The 23,231-nt window shown below is 46.3% G+C and overlaps 1 protein-coding gene across 1 annotated transcript in view; it reads left to right on the forward strand.

The window, feature by feature from the left end:
* The window catches only part of GALNT17 (polypeptide N-acetylgalactosaminyltransferase 17), a 431,957-nt gene that overhangs the window by 334,900 nt on the left and 73,826 nt on the right, over positions 1 to 23,231 (forward strand). The window contains exon 6 of the mRNA XM_024764132.1: positions 4,727 to 4,844. Coding sequence (XP_024619900.1) covers positions 4,727 to 4,844 — 118 coding nt within the window. The remainder of the gene's footprint in view (positions 1 to 4,726; positions 4,845 to 23,231) is intronic.

The following is a 23,231-nucleotide window of genomic DNA, read 5'->3' on the forward strand; positions in this document are numbered from 1 at the left end:
ATGCCACCAGTGCAGTGGGTCCCAGATAGGGCCAGGTGGAGGCTTTCTGTTGGAGACCTGCTTCTCCCGAGCAGTGAGGACAGCTGTCCATCATCAGTCCAGAATTCAGAGCAGTCATCCACTGAGCTCACCAGCAACACTCGCTGGCCCAGCCGTGGGTGAGGATACGCCTTTTAATTATTTAGTCTCTACATCGACCAGGGATACATCAGTCACCTGCTTGAACCTTGTCCCGCTCCCAGCACAGTGGAGCAGCCTCGGAGCCCTGCTGTTTGCAAGACTGGGTTCTTGGCTTAGCAGGGAGGCCGTCTCCTCGGGGCTGGTCTCTCAGGCTGCTTCCAGCCCCTCCTCGGCACCATCCCTGGGTACCAGCGCCCAGGCACCCTCTTGACACTGTGGCAGGTGCTTGGCCGTGGCCCTTAGGGAACTCTCCACGTGCCACCAGCAGCAGTAATGATCACATGCTTATTCCATAGCCTCCTGCCCTTCATCTTTGGGTTCTGACAGCCCGCCGGGATGCAGACAGCAACCTGCTCGTCTGTGACCTCTTTGTGGGGCCTCGTGACAGCTGGGTGGCTGCTGTGGCCTAACTTCAATGAGGGGGCACTAGGGGACCTCACCGTCCTGTCGTGGGGAATCCCAGGGCCTCTGCTGTGGGACCTGCTGGAATACGCTGAACACAGCCGTGAGCAGCAGGTAGAGGACCCGGGGTGACTCGTACTGTGAGTCCATCTCTCCTCGCCACCGCAACCAAACGATATCATCCGGATAAAGCCAGTTACATGAAGAGATCAGGCTGCGTGATGGCGAAAGATGTTTCCTAAAGGGCGATCTGAGAGGTATCGGGAAGGAAGAAGCGGCCTGTGTCCTTGACAGTGAAAGTCCTGTGCCTTGAATCCTTCCCTCCTTCTCTCCCTCTCCTTCCCTCCTTCTTTGTTCATCCCTCCCTCCCCTAGCGACCGCACACTGTCCTGCTACCCTTGGCTTCTGGTTCAGGTCAGCTAGTTTGTCCCTGGGGCATCACGGGGCCCTTCCCCACCAGGGGCGGTCACCAGATCTGTTACACTCATTCATTCATTCAACAGTATCTAGCTCTGTGTCAGCAAGGCACTCACTCCTGGGAATACAACGAGAAATTAGGGGGATAACTTCTCTGCTCTTGGAGACCTGGCAGTTCACGAGGGAGATGGCCCCACAGGCTGCTTCTGCTGGTACAAACACAAATTCCTAAGTCCTGTCTCTGTAAGTCTGGTTCCATGGTCTGGGCTGCGCCCGGGAATCTGCATTTTCTAAGGAGCCCTCCGGGTGATGCTGGTGTAGGTGGATCCTGAACCAATCTCAGAGAAACATGCTTTTCAGCCATGGGGCTGTGCCCAGAGCCACCGCTTCGAGAGTGTTTGTTGACTGCTGTGCCCTGTGATTCTAACTGCCCTGCTTGCCCTCGAGGGGTTAGAAAGCACAGCGTCTTAGAGCAGGATCTTAATTACGCATGCGTGTTAGCATTGGGAATTTTCAGACCTTGAGTTTAGGGGTTGGAGAGACTGTTCTAACTTCTCAGAATTTCTTGATGTGCTCAGCAATGGCTCTCTAGAATAAACTGAGGTGACACCAGCACTGGCTCCCGTTTCCCCTTCTCTGCAGACTCCCGCCCTCCCAGGACCACATGTCCCGTCTCCAAGCACACATGTCACTGGCATTTCTCCATCACTCGAGTGACCCTGGCTTGTAACTCTCCCAGAGTGAATCTTCCCTGAAGTTTGCCTCTTCTGGCTGTGTGATAAAACATGCACCCTCCCCCGGATCATAAGGAGAGGGTGGGGGAGATGGCACGTGTCATAAGAACAGAAACCTGTCTAATACTCACGGGTTAAGTCAAGGAGGCCAGATCAGGCTTCCCTGGTGGCACAGTGGTTGGGAATCTGCCTACCAATGCAGGGGACACGGGTTCGAGGCCTGGTCCGGGAGAGTCCCACATGCCCCGGAGCAACTGGGCCCATGTGCCACAACTACTGAGCCTGCGCTCTGGAGCCCATGAGCCACAACTGCTGAGCCTGCTGTGCCACAACTACTGAAGCCCGCGTGCCTGGAGCCCATGCTCTGCAACAAGAGAAACCACCTCAATGAGAAGCCCGCGCACCCCAACGAAGGGTAGCCCCCGCTCGCCGCAACTAGAGAAAGCCCGCACGCAGCAATGAAGACCCAACACAGCCAAAAATAAAATTAAAATAAATAAAAGGACAGATCGCAAAGACCCAGGGGGCTCGCACATGACCCAGGGGCAGAGAGCGGAGCCAGGCCTGTCAGCAGATGGGCAGCCGAAGACACCAGGCCGCCCCCCATCCCGTGGTCTCACACCTCCACAGCGCATCTACCTCCCTCTGCTCAGCCATCCTTGTACAGGGACCACCGGAGCTGCCCCCAGATGGCAGCCTGAGCCCTACAGATGGATGAGACCATCTAGTTCTAGCTCCCAGCACTGCCTCGATCCCAAGTTTCGGGAGAAACAGAATCTGATTGACCCCGTTCGGGATCTGTGCTCACGCCTGGTTCCGTTCACTGAGATTAGAGTTGGGTTCACATCGTGCTTTTGCAAGCAAGGGGTCAGCTGCTTCTCTCAGAGGGACCAGAGGCTGCAGGAAATGACCGACGGTGAAGTGGGTGCCGTCCTGGCGTAACTGGTACAGCTGCCCCAGTAGAGGGCAGTGTCCTGTGTCCATAGGTGTGATTGGTGTGAGCTTCCTGGAGAAACGCGGAGGGCAGTGGAGCCTTATTTATTGAGCCCCTGCTCTCTGCACTGAGCTCATTGCATATCTCTTCACAGCGATACTCCACAGAGACTTAACTGGGATCCAGGAGGGTCCATTAACTTCACACAAGTACACTTTCCCATGGCAGCACCCATGTTCATCAAACTAGGTCCGTTCAACTCTGAACACTCACCTTTCCAGTGAGTCCCACTGCTGCCGCACCACGTGGGCACCGAGAGGAGTCAAAAATCTGGACGTTGAGGTCAAAGTCAAGCTCAGGATCTGGAGGAGCGGACGAGGATCTAACGTTGAGGTCTACAGTTCAGCTCAAGAGCCTCGCACCGGAGAGCTTCCCGGCGGCCCCAGTGGAGTTTCACGGGGCCTCCCGTGTGAGACGTCTGTTTCGCCCAGGAAAGCATCTGAATGGCATTTCTGGCGTTTGGCAGTCTGGGGGTTTGCCGGCTCCTTCACGAAGCCATTTCTGAAGAGTGCAGTGAAGCAGAAAGGCTAAAATGAAGGGCTTTGCAGTTGGCTGGGTCCTGACCTCTACTCTGTGATTCATGCCAGGTCGCGAGCTCTCCGCGGGCTTCAGCTGGAGAGGTCCTACCTCCTTCACACGACCATGGATGTTTTTAAGTGAGAGAGTGCGTGAAATGTGCTTTGCCTTTATGCTTGAGATGTAGTAATGACTCGATAAATGGCTGCGATAATCATAGTAATAATAATTGCTTGAACGCAGGAAGTGTGTCGTGTGTTTCTTTACCCCCTACGGCACCAGCAAGCAGGAAGTGTGTCGTGTGTTTCTTTACCCCCTACGGCACCAGCAAGCAGGAACTGTGCCGTGTGTTTCTTTACCCCCTACGGCACCAGTAAAATGCCTTAGAGGCGGCTTCCTCCTCCCCCTCCTTCAAGTGAGATACAATTGGCACGTAACACTGTGCGAGTTTAAAGTATACAGCATGTTGACTTGATCTCTGTATTGCAATAAGATAACCACTGTAGCATTAGCTAACGCCCCTAACGGGTCACATAATTATCGTTTCTTTTTGTGACGAGAATATTTAAGATCTACTCTCTTGGCAACTTTGAAGTATACAAATACAGTATTTTAAAAAAATATTTTTATTTATTTAGGCTGCATGGGGTCATAGTTGTGGCACAGAGGATCTTTTAGTTGCGGCATGGAGGCTCTTAGTTGTGGCATGTATGTGGGATCTAGTTCCCCAAACCCAGGCCCCCTGCGCTGGGAGTACGGAGGCTTACCCACTGGACCACCAGGGAAGTCCAGTATTCTTTTTACTTTTTAAAATAAATTTATTTATTAATTTATTTATTTTTGGCTGCGTTGGGTCTTCGTTGCTGCGCACAGGCTTTCTCTAGTCGAGACGAGCGGGGGCTTCTCTTCATTGCAGTGCACAGGTCTCTCACTGCGGTGGCCTCTCCCGTTGCACGGGCTCCAGGCGCACGGGCTTCAGTAGCTGTGGCTCGCGGGCTCCAGAACGCAGCCCCAGCAGTTGTGGCGCACAGGCCCAGCCGCTCCGTGGCATGTGCGATCCTCCGGGACCAGGGGTCAAACCTGTGTCCCCTGGGTGGGCAGGCGGACTCCCAACCACTGCGCCACCAGGGAAACCCCAAGTCCAGTATTCTTAACGATAATCACAGTGCTGTGCATTAGATCCCCAGAACTTGTTTGTCTTCTAACTGCAACATTAGACCCTTTGACCAACATCTCCCCAATTCCTCCATGCCCCAGCCTCTGGTAACCACCAATCTACTCTCTGTTTCTATGATTTGACTGTTTTAGATTCCACATATAAGAGAGTTCTACAGTATTTGTCTTTCTCTGACTTGTTCCACTCAGCATAACGCCCTCAAGGTTCATCTGTGTTGTTGCAAATGTCAGGATTTCCTTTTCTCCTGGCTGAGTAATATTCGCTTGTATGTTTCACATGACTGTTGCCTCTTTCTCCCTCCCGCAGAACGCCAGCCATGATTGGCTGCTCGTTTGTGGTCAACAGGAAGTTCTTTGGTGAAATTGGTCTTCTGGACCCTGGGATGGATGTGTATGGAGGAGAAAATATCGAACTTGGAATCAAGGTTTGTGACATGGCATCCTTTCCTCTTAGTCTGTTTGTGTTTGTGAGTAGAACTGCCTGGTCATTTTTGCTGTCTATTTGAAGCTTCTTTAGCTGGTGAATGACAGAATCATTCACCCCACTTCTGTTCCTAAAGATGTTCCAGCAGGGTTGTCACCCCTCCTCAGACTGGGGGAGACCTGGCCTTCGCCCCTCGAAAGGTTGAACAATTTGTTCATGCCTGGGCGACCCAATCTGGACATTAGCTAGAGAATTTGGTTCCCACTCCCATCCAGTTTCACTCTCTCCTTAAATTTTTCTTAAAATTAAATCATCTCCTTAAATTAGAATTTACATGCTACATATTTTGACAATTCATGTACATCATAGAATCATAAGTTGCCAGAGGAGAGAAGGACCGTGTTCTGTGGGACTCTCCCATTTCTCAGAAATGCTTCTAAGGAGGATAATGGTGGGGGGGGGGAAGAAGACGCAGAATGGGCCTCTCACTGGCCCCCCATTCAGATCCGCTCCACTGCTGGATGTTTCAGACACTGGGTATTGCTTAAGATTCTGTTTGAAAGATGAAGTTCACCGTAAACAAAAAAGTTGGACAAATTGATGCATTCCAACCTCTTCACTTTAGTGAATGAACCCGAATGAGGGGTGTGGATGGGGGACACCTGGTAACCGCTTAACTGGTACGTCCTCCTCCGTACCGCAAAGAGGGGGGTCCTGGGGGATGATGCCCAGCTGGGGTCTCTGTGTCCCCACTGCTCCCTGTCCTGAGCTTGTGCATTCCTGAGCCCCTGGGAAGTAGGCTTGTTGGGAACGACTCAGGACACAACTGTAAGGTTTAAGTTTATTGAATTTCTTCCTCCTTCTGCTGCTGGAATCTCCTTGTTCTAGCCAGGCAAGGACCCAGTACCTAGTGCAAGTACTCCAGTCAAAGCCTGCTCTCTGTGTCAGATTTCACTCGTTATCCCTAACTGCTCAGGACCTTTAAGACACTGCATTGCCCCCTCCTCTACACCTGAGCCCCCTTCGTGGAATGGAAGGCTTCATGTCCTCATGATGTAATGAACGTCCAGGCTGCGGAAGCAAAGAGGATGGTGGAGACCTTCCCTGGATCCTAAAATCACTCCCTTTTGGAGACTGCAGACTCTTGCTGTGTTTTCAGTTCCAGGCTGGGTTCTTTCCTAAGTGGAATTTGCATAAGATTTCTTTGAAAGCCGAGCAATTAAAAAGCCCATGAATATGTTATCGTAGCTAATATACTTGGCATTTACCCATTTGAAATTTAATTGAAGGAAAAGATTTGGGCCCAGTGTGTTGAACTTGGACTGTAACTTCAGTCTCTGCCCTGCCCCCATCTCCTCATCCCTTCTCACGCTGCTCTTTTCCTTAGCTCTCATCGGCTTCTAGCACGCCAGGGAATTGACTTGTTTATTATGTGTATTGTATTTCTTTACCTTTACTAGCTAGATTGCAAGCTTTATGGGGCACAGATCTTTGTGGGGCTCACCTTTGCATCCCAAGCATGTAGAACCATGCTTAACACATGGCTCAGTAGGTATCTGTTAGATTGATGACTGAATGCCTATTAGGACCCAACATGCGTAGAAGCAGCGGCATCATGGAGACAAGCCCGATGGTGGTGATAACTTGTCCAGGTACTTATTTGTGAAAGGAAGGAGCTGAAGGCAGCCCTGCATTGAGATGGTTAAACTTCTTACATTTTTTATAAATTTTATGATAGTTTATAGAATTATATGTATATTTGTATATAATATGTATACAATTATTAAAATTCATAATAATTTTGTAATTTTAATAATTTAATACTTTTATTAAGGGAGATTTGAATGTCTCTATATGCTGTGAGAAGGAACCCAGTGGAGGGTCAGACGTCACCAACAGAGGGGAGAACAGGATGAGGGAGCACTGTCCCTACGGAGGCAGGGGCACAGGTGGAGGGGTTATGGGGACAGGAGGGCCCCCAGATTTTATTGCAGGGTCAGGCTGCGCTCTGGGGAGAACAGAGGTGGTGACCGCGGAACCCACTGCTAAGAATTGCTAGGGTGTTGGTCTCCCCATGTTTGCAAAGCAAAAGTCTGGGTGCCAGGCTCTGCCAGGCTCCATGTTGATGACAGTGACAGTCCTTCGTGGCTACCCGATCCCTGCAGGAGGGGACGGGCTTGTGAGTCTTGGCCCTGCAGCAGCACAGCCTAGTAGAGCACAGCCCCTGTGCCATGAGCTGAGGGCCCGTGAGTTCCGCTCTGCATCTCCATGTGGCAGGCTGGAGCGATGGGGCCCAGAGCCTGCTCTCTGACTTGTCTTCTCTGGGGTAGCTCTGTGTCTGGCTGTTCTCCACGCGTCTTTATGTAAGCGTCCGATGGATGGGGCTCAGATCCCACCCTCATGCAATCACTTGCCTCTTATCCCGGGCACGTCCGGCATCCACGCTGGACATTTGGGAATGTTTATGCCTCTTACTTCCCATAGACACTTCCCATAGACCGTGTCATCCCATGACCTACGAGCTGACTCTCCACAGAAGCTTTGGTTTTCTGCTGATTCTCAAAGCAGGAATTGACAGCTGTTGGTACCCTAAGGGCCAAGGCCTGGGTCCAGGGTCCACGTAGCCACCATCTACACAGTAGTCTGTGTTCTTAAGGTGTGGTCCCTGACCAGCGCATCCACATCACCTGGCCCTTGTTACAAATGCAGGTTCTCGGGCCCCATCCTACACTTACTAACACTCTGGGGTGGTGTCCAGCAACCTGTGTTTTAATAAGCCTTCCAGATGATTCCGTTACACACCCAAGTTTCGGAGCCCCTGATCTACACCCGACCTTAGCCGGCTTCCTGGCAAACACGTATCTATTCTCAGAAACGAGCCCAGGTGAGAGTCCACATGCTTCAAGGCCCACCTTGAAAAATACATTATTAAGAAAGCCATCCCTGCTGCTTGAAAAAACTCAGAGCTTATGTAATATATGTACACATATATACACATATATAATTATATAAAGTGTACACACATACATTATATAAATTAACCCATAATAACCTGTAAGAAATGACATAAAATTCTATGCTTTAGTTAAGTGGGGAAATTTTAATATGAGACCACATCTTTGTAATTTCTTTGACTAAGAAATAGGTCCATCTGTGATCTAACTATTCTCTAACATTTTTCATTACTTTTTAACTCCATCCTCAGTAATTAAAGAAGAGGAAGAATAGAAATTCTCACTGTGGTTCAGGGAAATAAAAACAGTAGGGTTTACTCTAGGGCTATTATTTGGATGAAAGGCAAGCTTGCCTGTGACCAAAACAGTCGATACAGTGGAGGGAGAAAAAAGCTTTCCAGGGCTGAGAAAATAAATGAGATCAGAAATTGAAAGGTTTCATCTTGTTCTGAGTGACATTAATCAGAAACCATTAACGGGGCATGTTATAGTAACATGTCTAAAGGGTAAGAGGAAAAAAAATTCTCCGAGGAGAAAAGACCAGATAGATTACTTTTAAGTGGTATAAAATCAGATGGCTTCAGGTTTCTCCAATATATCCGTCTGCTTTGGGAAGAAGGGGCACTTTCTTATTCTGAGCTCTCATATAAGAGCGTGACATACGCCACTACGGAATCCTGTCTGGCAGCTAATCTGAAAGGAAGGCAATAGAAAGATGCTGTCAGATCCTCAAGCCACCAGAAAAGGTCTTAGCTCACCATGAATCTCAAGAACTGAATAAAAGGCAGAATTCCTATGTGTGTACCTTGTTGTTGAAAATATTGTCGAGACCAGCATTTGAAGGACTGCCTCCTTCAAAGGGCTTAGAAATTATGGGCTGTCTGGGGTGGCCTAAGTCCCAGGGCTCCAGATGAACATGCAATCTCCCTCTCCCGCTCTTTGCCCCATCTCTTGTTCTTTTTTTTTTTTCTTTTTTTTTTGCTCCCGATCTTGTGTCTTGTCTCTGACAAGCTGGTGGTATAATTCAGTGTGAGTCCAAAGGCCTCATAATCAGGGGGGCTGATGGCATATACAGTCCTGGTCTGACTCTGAAAGTTCAAGAATCAGGAGTACTGATGTCTGAGAGTGAAGATGGATAACTCAGCCCAAGTAGAAACATGAAACCGCTCTGACAAGTGCTGTTGACTGATGCTCTGATCCCCACCCCAGCCACTCCTCTGTCCATGGGCTTCGGGACTCATCACCCAGCATCCATTTTAACCATGAAGGCTCCTCCCTGCCCTCTGTCAGACCCTTGACATCAAAATCCCCAATGTCCAGAAGCCTCTTGTGCCCTTTGTCTTCCATTTGGAACTCTTGGGCTTAAGTCTGCTCTATCTATTGGATGCTGTGATTTGGATAATGGTCACTCCTGGAGGTGACCAAACCATCAGTTCTGTCTCGTTTTCCTAATCCTTAGACTGTATGAGTCTTTGGTTCTTCCTTCCCTATTGGCGTTGGTCATCTCTGGCTATGGGAAGGTCTTCATAGTGCAGGGTTAGAGTATACCTGTGATAAAATTCAGAGCGAAAGTCCCTGGTCTCGTGTAGATAGAATAGGCTTTGGGATTTCACCGACTGGTCTTTAATCTGGATGCATCTATTTCAGGTGGCCAACAGTTCAGATGAATGCTTCTGGATATAACGGGGAGCCTTCTCTGCTCTAGCAGACGCTTTTGCTAGGGAGACCACAGTAGACAGACATGGTCCCTATCTCCATGAAGTTTATAGTCAGGCATTTAATAAGTAATTACCAATGGGATGAGTGTGAAAAGATAGGACAAGGGGAGAATAGAGGAGAAGATAACAGGGGGAATATATGCTACTCTAGGGAGTTGGGAAGTGCCTCCCGAAGGAAACGATGTTGAAGACTTGAAAAATATGTTGAATTTAGATAGGCCAAGAAGGTGTGGAAGTGGAGTGTAAGAGTAAAAGAATATTCCAGACAGTTCTGGTTGGATGAGATGATTAAGTTGTAGAGACCTGTTAGACAGCATAGTACTTATAGTTAACAATGCATTGCATACTTAAAATGTTGCTAAGATGGTAGATCTTATGTTGTGTTCTTTTCAAAAAAGGTTGGTTTGTTTGTTTATCTGTTGAGATATAATTGACATACATCACTGTGTACGTGTAAGGTACACAGTCATAATAAGTAAAGAGCGGAGGAGGAAACGTTTGGAAGTGATGTGTATGTTTATAGCCTAGATTGTGGTGATGGTTTCCCAGGGGTATACTTATCTCCAAACTCATCAAGTCGTATATGTTAAATATGTACAGCTTTTTAATGTCAGTCATGCCTCAATAGACTGGTCTTAAAAAGAAAAAGGATATTTCAGGCAGAGAGAAAAGCATGTGCAAACGTTTGGAATTCTGAGAAGGAAATATATTCTGGGCACTGCAAGGCGTTCCAGGTGGCTGGAGCAGGTAAAGGGAGAGGGAAATGTGTTAGATGTAGTGGCGTTAGATTATGCAAGACTCGTAAACAAGAATTTGGCTTTCTCTTAAGGACCACTGTGGACGTTTTGAAAGAAAAATAAAAGACATATGCGATATAAGAGACATACATCTGTGTGTGTATGTGTATCTACACATAGTCCCATGTTTTACCCATAACCCAGATCCTCTGGAGGCATTTAAGGGGAGCGAGGTTATCAGAATTTTTTTTTTTTTAATAAGAGGACCATTATGACTGCCGTGTGGAGGATGGATGATAAAGCTGGATGGACTCAGAGGAGGGGCAGTGAGAGAGCCTGGACTGTGGTTGGGGCAGTGGGAGAGAAATGGACAAATTCAGAAGGCAGGATAGACAGGATCTGAGGATTGCGTGTACAGAGGGGATGAAGGGAAGCGGGGGTCAAGGCTGACTCTGAAGTCACTGGCTTGAACAATTGGGAGTTGCTGTTCTCTGAGATGCACCGTTGGAGGATGCCTGGGAGGAGGCAGAAGATGACGCTTTCTGTTTGAGATGTGGTCAGTCTGAAGTTCCTGACACTGCCCAGTTCATCCAGTAGGCAGTTGGTTGTGTGGAGAGTGAGCTAAGGGTAGAGGACAAAGCTTGAGATAGACTTGAGCATCTTTGGTACCTAGATCGTATTTGAAGTTGCCAGAGGCAACAGGTTGCATAGAGAAATGAGAAGAGGGGATAAGACAGAAGTCCAGAAAACAAGCAACATTTAAGGTGTGGAAGGAGTGGCTGGAAAGGAAACTGAGAAGAAGGGACCCAGAATAAGAGAAAAACCAAGAGAGAGTGGATTTGAGAAGAGTGTGTATACATACCCAAAGCAGGCATGGGGAGGAAGGGATGGATCTGGGCACCATTCAGGAGACATGATGAACAGGAGCTGGTGGATGATTGAACATGAGGAATGAATGAGAGGGGAGTGTGGGGTAGCTCCCAGGTTTCTGAGCAACCGGGTGGATTCACTTAGAGAACACTGGCAGAGAAGAAGGTCTGTAGGTGGGAATTCGAGAAGTTCCATTTTAGAAACATTGAGTTTGAGGAGTAACAGTCCTCTGTGACCTGGCAGTGAGATGTTGAGGGAGCACAGGCATAGGACGGGGTCCCAACCAAGAGCAGGAATTGGGACGAGGTTCCAGGAGAAGTATGGGGTGTTCACCGTGCCACTCTGGGCTCCACTGGACAGTGGGGCTCAGGGTTTAGGCTGACTTATCTCTAAAGTGTATTGCCATCCTCTTAAATAAGAAAAGCTGAAAAAACACACATATGCATATACACACCCCGCCCCCCAAACAAGCCTTCCACAAGAGACTTTCCCAAGGACGGCCAGCAACATCATGTCAGTTTGTAGAATAAAATGGTTTCCGTAGAGTTTCTAAAATCTTTAATGATAATTTTGTACTGGCTGGGAATTCCACCCCAAGTGGATGAAGGGTTTAGATGATACTGCCTCTTGTTACTTTTTTTTCCCCTCAAAACAAATTGGAGAATGAAGAATTGTCATTACATTTTATGTTAATTTCTTTTATTTTTATTCAACATTTTATTATGGAAAAGTTGAAACATACACAAAAATAGAACAGTCTAATGAATCCAAATGTACAAATCATTCAGCTTCAACAAATAGCAACATTTTGCTGTGTGTTTTTCAGTTGCCGCCTCTCAGCTTTTAAAAAGCAAATCCCTAGACATCATATCCTTCTGCCTATAAAAACTCTAGAGTGCATTTCTAATATATAAAGACTTTTCTAAAGCGTAGGCTCAGAGTAAATTTACACATAGTAAAATCCATTACCAGTTCATGTTTCTCAAAAATATTTCTCAAAATTCTGTGAGATTTCCTCAGCAACGAAAACAACAACAAATGCGATTTGTAGACCTTTCCAAACAAGGTCTGCAAATTGCATTTGGTTGATATGCCTCTTTTGAGGTTTTTAAATTTTTAATTGAAATATAGTTGACTTACAATATTGTGTTAGTTTCAAGGTGATTCAGTTATATATAATTTCAGGTTCTTTTCCATTATAGGTTATTACAAGATATTGAATAGAGTTCCCTGTGCTCTACAGTAAATCCTTGGTGTTTATCTATAATATATAGTGGTGTGTGTCTGTTAATCCCATACTCCTAGTTTATCCCTCCCCACCCAGATTCCTCTTAAGTATCTTTTAATCTAAACATTTCCCCTCACCTTTATTATTCTCGCGTCATTCATTTACTGAAGACGCCAAACCACCTGCCTTGTAAAATTTTGCACAATCTGGACTTCACGGATTGAGTCCACTTAATGTCTTCAACATGTTCCTCTAATCTCCATTTTCTCTAAACCGTATTAGATCTAGAAGGTTGATTAGACTCAGTTTCCTTCTTTCTAGCCCTTCCTTCTTTCCCGCAAGAACACTTTAGGTGATGCTGTAGGTGATGCTGTAAACTTCCTATCACATCACATTAGGAGATGCATACCATCTGGTTGTCTGGATTTTAGTGATGTTAAGATTCAACAGTAGGTCCGTGTGTTTTCAGACTGATTTATCCATTATAAAATTCCCCACTCAACCTTTCACCTAATGGTTTTAGCAGCCACTAATGATCATTGCCCAGATCCATTGTTTCATTAGGGCTTACGAAATGGTGATTTTTAAATTTTACATTCATCCTGCGCCTCTAAGCCATAATTCTACTAAAAATGAACTTAACCTCATCAACTATTTGGATACTCTGAAATATAGCTGAAATAGGAAAGGCCGGATAAATGCTTGATTCTTTCCTTTTATTTAAACAGCTTTAGAATATTGATTTGGTGACATAGCAACCTCCAAAGGTGACCAATAGGCTCTTTTCCAGTAGTGTTATTTTTAAAAAATAGATTGGAGAATGGACTTGAGGACACGGGGAGGGGGAAGGGTAAGCTGTGACAGAGTGAGAGAGTGGCATGGACATACATACACTACCAAACGTAAGGTAGATAGCTAGTGGGAAGCAGCCGCATAGCACAGGGAGATCAGCTCGGTGCTTTGTGACCACCTAGAGGGGTGGGATAGGGAGGGTGGGAGGGAGGGAGATGCAAGAGGGAAGAGATATGGGAACATATGTATATGTATAGCTGACTCACTTTGTTATAAAGCAGAAACTAACACACCATTGTAAAGCAATTATACTCCAATAAAGATGTTAAAAATATATATATATATATATATTTTTATGTTTCTAAATCCATTACAGTTGTTATTCCTTTTTTGCCCATTCTGTATGTGTTTTTATTAAAGTCTTATTTAATACAGGAGAATGCAGATTTTCAGTCTTCAGTCTAATGGGTTTCACAGTTACATACATCCCAATAATCACCTCCCCAAACGTGATGTTGAACATTTCCTTTGCCTGAGAAGAGTCCCTCATTGCCACTTTCCTGTCTTTTCTCTCTGCTCCCCTACACCACCCGCTCCAGGCAACCATTTTCTGATTTTTATCACCATAGGTTAGTTGTGTCTGTTCTAGAACTTCCCATAAATGGAATCAAACCTTATATACTCTAATCTTTTAACTAATTAATGTTTTTGAGATTCCTCCATGTTGTTTTTACTTCTGAGAAGTACTCCATTGTGTGAAAATAAGATCATTTGTATATTCAGTTTTTTGCTCAAGGATAGTTGGGTTCTTTCCAATTTAGGACTGTTATGAACATACATGTTAAAGTTTTTTTTGGACATATGTTTAGATTTTATTGGGTAAGTACATAAGAATTTAATAGCTAGAATGTAGTGAAGGTGTATGTTTCACATTTTAAGAAATGGTCAAACGAGTGTCTAAAGTGTTTGTACCATTTTCCCCGCACGCCACCATTGTATGAGAGGTCCAGGTGTCCACATCTTTGCCAGTATTTGGTATTGTCAGTATTTATTTTAACGAATCCAGTAGGTTTAAAGTGGTACCTCGGTGTGGTTTCCATTTACATTTCCTTGATAGCTGATGATGTTGAATATCTCTTGTGCCTATGGATAATTTGCACATCTTCTTTTGCCCATTTTTAACCATTGTGTTGTTTATTTTTATTGTTTATTTGTAGGGATTCATTATATGTGTTCTGGGTATGATCTTTTTTCCAGATACACATACTGCGAATATTTTTCTCTGGTCTGTGGCTTGTTTATTCATTTTCCACTATATTTTCTTCTGGAAGCTTTATGGTTCTAGCTTTTACCTTTGGGTCTATGATCCATACAACCCTGAAGAAAACAAAAGAGAATATCTTGAGGTAGGCAATACTTTTTGGACTGGGTACAGAAAACGTTAACAGTTTTTTAGCAAAGTGATCAATTGGATTTAATCAAAATTTAAAATTTCAGCTCATCAAACCATAACCTTTAAAAATGTATAGGCAAGCCACACACTGGGAGAAGTATATCTGACAAAGGAATCTTATCCAGATTATTTATAACACAACCTAAAAGTCAAGACTAAAAAATGGCAAAACACCTGAACAGCCACTTCGCAGAGCTTCCTTGCTTTCTGGCCCAAGAGGTTCCAGACTTGTCCCATGTATTTCATGTCCCAAACCTGGAATCAGCCATTACTCTAAGGACCCCTGATTCCTTCTAGTGGGAAATTAGAGGCCAGAGTCTTGTCAGTGAAGGTGCTCACTGCTACTGGATTGTTATCTTGTCTGAGACTTTTCAAAAAAGCTGGACAATACTGACTTTTTTAGAAAGAGAAATGTAAGTCATTCTTTCATACTAGTATTTCCAATTCAAATTTGTGATTACAGGATTTTTACTTCTTTGATTTTATACTTATCTTTCACTGAAAACCTTATTATAATATACATAGAATGTCATTTTCTTATTGACATAATTTCTTATTTGCTTTATTCTACTGTATATATTATATATGTATGTGTATATATTCAAAATAAGAATGCCAGCTAACAAGTTGACTGAATGAAATTCAGTGTTTCTTTATGGTTTATTTTGTCCTTAGAATGTATTCCACTAGTCGTGTGTGGTCAATGCTCTGTGTTTTAAAGGTATTTGAAATCATTTCTCTCTCTGTGGTTATGCCACCTCCTTGATATAGGATGTTAGAGCCAAATGACAATGAACAACAAAATTTACTTTTCTAAAAAATTTTGCTGAGGTTACAAGTCAGTTGACAACTTATTTGACCTGAAGTTTCGGCTATTTTTTAAGATATTTTTTTTTGGTTTTTTTTGTTTTTTGCGGTACGCGGGCCTCTCACTGCTGTGGCCTCTCCCGTTGCGGAGCACAGGCTCCGGACGCGCAGGCTCAGCGGGCATGGCTCACGGGCCCAGCCGCTCCGCGGCATGTGGGATCTTCCCGGACCGGGGCATGAACCCGCGTCCCCTGCATCGGCAGGCGGACTCTCAACCACTGCGCCACCAGGGAAGCCCAAGACTATGTTTTTTAAGAGCAGTTTTAGGTTCACAGCAAAATTGACAGCACAGTAGAGAGATTTCCCCACAGATCCATAGCCTCTCCCATTATAACATCCCTGGCCAGAGCGGTACACGTGTTACAGTAGATGAACCTACACTGACACATCCTAATCACCCAAAGTCCATAGTTTACATTATGTTTCATTCTTGGTGGTGTACATTTTACGGGTTTGGGCAATGGCAGGTATCCATCCTTGCAGTGTTATACACGGTATTTTCACTGCCCTAAAATTTTACTGTGCTCCACCTGTTCATCCCTCCCACCCACCCCCAGCCCCTGACAACCACTGACCTTTTTACTGTCTCCATAGCTTTGTATCTTCTAACATGTCCATTTGTAATTGTACAGTATGTAGCCTTTTCAGATTGGCTTCGTTCACGTAGTAATTTGCATTTAAAGTTCCCCCATGTCTTTTCGTGACTTGATTGCCCATTTCTTTTTAGTGCTGAATAATATTCCGTTGTTTGGATGTACCACAGTCTACTTATCCATTTCTCTACTAAAGGATAGCTTGATTGCTTCCGAGATGTGGAAATTATGAATAAAACTGCTCTACGTGCCTGTGTGTAATTTTGGCAACACTGTATAATCATAGCAGTGTGGGCCGAGCCCTCTGTTTTTAGGCTGATTTCTACCCAGCACCTTCTCAGGCTTTTGGTTCTGTGATGTCCAGCAACCCACACTGCCAGAGGAGCTGCAAGTCTGGACTGCTGCTTCACGTGGATTCATTTTGTGTGTAAATCTGTCCCAGCCCACCTTCACTGTGGCTGAGCTCGTGTATCTGATTCACCGGGGGCTCTAGGATTGTTATTGTTGGAAAGAAAAAGTCAAGAACTGCCAAGCATAAAAAAAAATACTCCTCCCTCCCCCTCCCCTGCAAAAAAGCATCATATTGATCGTCAAAGCTAAATTAAATCATTGCACGCCAGAGCTAAACCAGGGACTTCGCTGGTGGCGCAGTGGTTAAGACTCTACGCTCCCAATGCAGGGGGCCCGGGTTCGATCTCTGGTCAGGGAACTAGATCCCACACGCCTGCCACAACTAAGAGTTCGCGTGCCACAACTAAGGAGCCGGCGAGCCACAACTAAGGAACACACCTGCCACAACTAAGAGCTGGCACAACCATAAATAAATAAATAAACAAAGCTAAATCACAGAGGAAAAATTACCCATATAGGGGTAAAGACAGGACCCCAAAAATTCTGAAAGTGGGCAGAGAATGTCAAGAAACACCTACACCATCATCAATAAGTAGAGGGACACCAGGGAGAAGAGAAGGGAGGCCCTGGTGAGAAGAACCCACAGGCTTGACCTTCTCTATAACCTTCACTGTTGCAGTACTTTTTTGCACCACAGTTAGTCTGTATTCAGTTAGTCTGTACTCGGTGCTTAAGAAGAAATTCGGGCATTTCCCACAAATGCCATGACGTTTAAATGGGAGAGAGAAACACTTAATAATATCTGCTGTTGGTTGGCACTAACATTGGGCCAGACACCGTGCCCATAGGCACTTTACAAACATGAGGTTATTCAGTCCCCACGAGAATCCTGTGAATTAGTCATTATCGATGCCATTTTACGGATGACACTGGGATTGTTAGGAGGCAAGTAATTTGTCCAAGATCTTACAGCTGATAAATGGAAGAGCCAGAAGTCAACCCCGATCTGTCTGACTCTAAAGCTCTCTGAGGTTTTCGCTCACCTATTGCTTAGAATATTTATTCATCCAGAGCACTGCAGCCCTCCACCCTGTGAATGGAGGTGACAATACTGCTGATTATGTAATGATGTCATCATACAGTAGGTGCTCAAGACGTTGGTTGTATATAATACATATCATAAAGTACTTCCATTTGCGATAGATTCAGTGCTCATAATTCCTGTGTAGACACCCAGATAGATACGATGCCCATCCACCTCTATCATGTAATACACTATCTCATATATAGAGAACTGTAGTTATGCAGTAAACAAAAACGTGTTTGAAACCGCATGAAATTGGATTTCCTCATCCATAAATTGTGTGATATTTATGTGTAAGTTATAGTTTGAGAACCGGAACCACGATGTTGATATTTTTATAAATGGTGTCTAATGTATTTCTATTAAGGGAAGATATATTTGCCTTGCTGAAATGTATTATCATAATAGCCAAACCATCTACTCTACCACTGGAAAATATTGTGGTATTCCATCTGGAATTTCACTTGCCTGCTCCCAGACTGCCAGATCTATCGTCAATTATTGTAGGCATCTGTGAGTTATTTATAGGAAGCATCCATCTATTTTTACAACTCTGAAAAGTCTGTCACTCTCATTCATCTCCCTGGGAATAAAGCAATAATTTGATTCTCTATAAATGTGAACCTGAATTTACACCATCCTCTCCAGTTAAGACTGTAGTGATATGGGTGGTCTATAGCTCTGGGTTTCTGGGGCAGGAGACTGGAAGGTAGCATCCTTGCCTGGTGTGTTTGTTGCCATCTTCCGCTATTTCTACACGAAAGGGGGTGGGAATCAACCTGTCCCTATTCTACAATATTTAGGGCGTAATTGTCTCGTTCCCTGTACCACGTAGGCTTGTGGAATGCCATGCCACAAAGAACAGCCGCCAGGATCCTGAGCCACTCAATTCAGCCCAGGATCCAGTAGTGGGCTGGATGTCTGCAAACATGGGCCTTGGGCTCTGCGATGTGCTCAGCTTTCAGGAAAACCGCTGCTGCAAAGTTTTTAGGGCTTCAACAGGAAAATAGTTGAATGTCTGGGGGCCTCTCAGATATTTGCTGTCGTGCAGAGAGCCAGTTGGACAAACCCAGGTTATCCATCCTTGGCATCCCATCTTTTGGCCCATTGAAGGAGAGCTTGCCTGAGAAACGTCAGTGTTTTATCCCCTCTTCCCTTGCTAAGGTGCCAAGGAGGGAGCCATCCTTAGTCAGCTGCCTGGGGTCCTGTGGAACCAAGGCTGTTTGGGCCTAGAAATCTGATGCTTCCAGGGTCAGGGAAGTGGGCAGTGGGAAGAGAGCTTGAAGAATCACTAAAATGAGAACATAAGGGGCATGAGGAGGAATCGGGGCTGGAGTGTGTAGCCAGAGGATTAGAGAGCTGGGAAGACCAGAGGGAGAAATGATGGGCCGGGCAAGCAATGTGGAGAGAAATCCTGGAGGAGTACCTGAGACAGGTGGGTGCCAGTGCCCTGGGCTGGCTCCCTCACGCGTTCTGCATCAGGACGCTTGCATGGGCTGGCTGCACTTAAAGGCCCTCAGAATAGGGCAACCCTTCACTCAGCCGCAGTCTCCACTGAGGGAGCCAGATTCAAGCATGAAAGCACCTCTGACATCTCTTTATCATGTTCTGAAAATGGAGAGTTTGTGCCGGAGACTCTTCCCAGATGGAACCATTGGTCCTTAAAGATCATTTCCTAAGTATTACATACCAGCCTAGCTCAGCAAGGAAACTCTTTGTTTATGCTAATGGCCTTTATTTTTGTGGAAGCTCTTATTTAAGCCAGTTAGTTTTGGGGAAAGAAGTCTAAGTGGACATATGGTGAGTGGATTTGCCGAAGGTTGCCCTCAGCTTTGAAGCCACCATTCGCCCACGTGCAAAATGCCATGTAGGGGCACATCTTCCAGGGACAGCCACGCATAGCCACTGTCTGCTTTACCGAGCGTGAAACGGCACCTCGTTTGACTATTTTGTAATTAATCCCCTCCCCGCTTTGGAAAATCTAAAAGGGAAATATATTGTGCATTTGACAACGCCATAAATTTTAAAGTACTCGCGCTTAGAAATACATCTATGTGTTTCCTCTGTGTGACAGAAATGGGAGGCATTAAAACCTCACATATGTTTTCTGACTGGCATTTAGAGTCTTTTTAACCTTTTGGTGACACGTTCAAATTCCACTCCTCCTACAAGAAAAACCACGTAGGATATTACAAAGGTCCATTCTGTTGATGCAAAGAGGCCAAAAGAATGTGGAGATTTCAGTGAAAGGTTATCATTTTCTTTTAAAAATGTTTTTTACCTCCACTGATGCTCATACCAAGTTCTCCTGTTTTGCTCACCCAGAAAATCAGCCAGTCCTTTGGGCTTAGAATGGTTGTGGCAAATTTGGGGCTCTTTTTTGGAAAGTTATCAAAGATAAATTAGCCCAGAGGCAAGATGCTCAGTCTTCTTAAAGAACTGGCAGCTATGACAAACTCTAGTAAAGCTGTTAAGAAGAGATCTGTATCCAGGCAGGAAAGTGGGAGGCACAACTTCTTAAGATCCAGATGATGGAAGAGTTGGATGGGCTTGAGGGAGTTGGTTGATGTTCCAGTTCTATTTGCATAGAAAATAGCCCCAGGGAATTCCCTGGTGGTTCACTGGTCAGGACTCCACTGCAGGGGGTCCGGGTTCAATCCCTGGTCGAGGAACTAAGATCCCACAAGCCATGTGGCACAGCCAAAAAAAAAAAGAAAGTAGCCCCAAAATGAGTGGATTAAAACAATAGCCATCATTTCATTATCTCTCCTGTGAGTGGGGAATTCAGACAGGGCACAACGTGTTGTGAGATGAATTATGCCCCCCCTTCCCCAAGAGATGTTGAAGTCCTAACTTCCGGTACCTGGGATTGTGGCCTTGTTTGGAAATAAGGTCTCTGCAGATGTAATCAAGGTAACGTGAGGTCGTTAGGGCCGGCCCTAATCCGGTATGACCAGTGTTCTGATAAGAAGAGGCGAAGACACAGACACATAGTGAGAACATCTTGTGACAACAGAAGCAGATATTGGAGCGATGCAGCTGCAAGCCAAGGAGTGCCGAGGAACACAGAGAACTGATGGCCAGGGAAGGGTTCAGAGAGAGCACGGTCCTACCAATACCTTGGTGGACTTCCAGACTCCAGAACTATGAGAAAATACATTTCTGTTTTCAGCCCCCCAGTTTGAGGTCTTCATCACAGCAGTCCAAAGAAACTAATACATGTATTGTGGGGATGGTTTGTCTCTAGTCCACCATGCCTGGGGCCTTAGCTAGAAAGACTTAAAGGATGGGAGTTGGAACCATCTAGAATATTCAGGCACATGTCTGGCAGCTGGTGCTGTCTTTTAACTGTCTCCTGAGCTTGGCTCCCAGGTAGGACACCTCCCGGGTGGGCTGGTTTGAGCACCTTCTCAACATGTTGAGACTAAGCATCTCAAAAGAGCCCAAAGGAAGTTGCATCACCTGTTATGACCTTGCCACCCAAGTCACCCAGTGTCATGTCTACTGTAGTCACAATTCAGGGGAAGCCTGGGGTTCAAAAGGAGGGGACATAGACCCCACTTCTGGACGGGCAAAATCACATTACGAAAGAGCATGTGGAATGGAAGAGATGGTTATGGCAATTTGGGGGGAACTATAATCTACACATTGGAGAACGTTTTCCACTTCCTCTTGGGTGGATTAGACATCCACCATCCAATGGCAGGGGGCTGAGATAGCCTCTTCAGTCTCTCCTCCCTCCCTTCCCCTGTTGACTCTGCCATCTCCTTTATGGGTTGTCCCTGCTGCCACGTCTGGTTCTGGCAACGTTGGTCTGGTCTTCCACCCTAGAAGGAGTTACATTTAGTCCAATAGGCATGTCTGGAGTCCTGCATGCAAGAAAGTGAGCTAAGTGTCGCATCAGGCCCCATGTCGGCAGAGAGGGGAAGGGTTGCAGGCTGGGAGGACTTGCGGTGATGGAGAACAGTGACAGGTGTGCAGCTGACCGCAGTACAGGCCAGATGTGATTTAGTGCTGCATGTCACGTGGAAGCAAAGTGGTGGGGGATCAGGAGATCGAAAGAGGGTTCCTGGTGGAGGTGGTGAGGATTGGTTCCATTTCTGGGTCCCCCTATGACAGGTGCTGCAAGACTGCCTTGCAGGACAAGGTGGGGTCTGCGGGTCTCTGCCCCTGACGTCTCTCTGTGCCCCTCAGATTCCTCACCTGTTCCCGTGACCCCTCCACTCTGCTGTAACCGTACCTCAGCTTCATTTCTTACTCTGACAGAAGATGCAGTTTTCCAATTCAGAGAAGGCAGGAGCCACCCAGGTTCTAGAAGAGACTGGCCTCTCTGATAACACTGACTGAGGGCTGAGTGCCTCAGAAGCAGCAAGGTGTGTCCTTAACATACTGTAGCTAAAAACTGGCTTCCTTGGTCAGCAGGGATACTGGTGACACTCACAGAATGTGTGTGCTGATCTCACCCACGTGGAGACACAACAGCTGTGCTCGCCTTTTCTCTTATCTGCATTTGGTGGTAGTTTGTGGTTTCCAGGGTGACTTTTGGGTTTGTCTGGAAGCTTTCGATTCTTTTTTTATCTAGGGTGTGCGGGCACTCTGAGAGGCCTGGGGGTTTCAGGTCTCTGACATCATAGAGCTGACAGTCTGGTTGGGGGATCATACAGTAACTAACTAAACACACACAGACAGACAGTGATGCCTTGAGATACGTTACATGAAGGAAGAGCACTAAGTGCTCGGGGAAAGCACAGGGGATGGTAGGCTGTCCCCAGGGTGGTAGGCTGGGGACATTTGTGGTCAGGGAGGATCTGTCTCGGGAATGATACTGAAGCATGACTGGAAGGAGGAAGGAGACAGCAGAGAACAGAATTCACAGGGCCTCGAGCTCCAGAGACAAGTGGGTTTGTTGAGCTCCACGCAGGGGTGGCTGAGCAGATCGGTCAGCGTGCAGACTGAGAGTGAAGAGGTCAGAAAGGCAGGAAGGGCCCAGAGCATGTGGAGCCCCAGAGTCCACCATGCACGTTGGGTACGTGGTTCTCATTGAAGGGAGAACCACATGACCCACAACACACGTGGATGAGAGACAGAGCTAAGGGAGACGGGCTGGTCCAATTGCAGTGGAAATCCCTGATTTGCTGGTAGGGGCTTTGCTCTCTTTTATTTAAAAGGTCAGGGCTTCCCTGGTGGCACAGTGGTTGAGAGTCCGCCTGCCGATCCAGGGGACACGGGTTCGTGCCCCGGTCCACGAAGATCCCACATGCCGCGGAGCGGCTGGGCCCGTGAGCCATGGCCGCTGAGCCTGCACGTCTGGAGCCTGTGCTCCACAACGGGAGAGGCCACAACAGTGAGAGGCCCACGTACCGCCAAAAAAAAAAGGTCAAGGCCACCCTCTGACAATCAGACTCTTTGAGTCTCTGCAGGACGAGGGCTTGGCAGGGGTGATCAGAATTGGGGTCTCCCCGGGGCCTGGGAACCTCATTGGCGGTGAAGGTATGGTCTTCGCTAGTCCCTCTAGGAGCCCTGAGTTCGGGTCTTGTGCTATCATTGCATCACGCCATGCCATCTTAAGAAAGGCCCTTCCACCTGTGAGAGCATCTCTGAAAGCCAGCCAGAGCCCGGCTGAATTTTAAACCTAGAACACTTCTTCTGTTGGAGGTGAAGTCCCTAGAGGTCTCGAGGATCAGAATTTCTCACCTGGACACTGCTGACATGTAAGGCTGGGTAATTATTGGTTTAGGGGG

This window comes from Neophocaena asiaeorientalis, unplaced genomic scaffold (assembly GCF_003031525.2).
Source record: "Neophocaena asiaeorientalis asiaeorientalis breed wild unplaced genomic scaffold, Neophocaena_asiaeorientalis_V1.1 scaffold490, whole genome shotgun sequence".
Taxonomy (NCBI): Eukaryota; Metazoa; Chordata; class Mammalia; order Artiodactyla; family Phocoenidae; genus Neophocaena; species Neophocaena asiaeorientalis.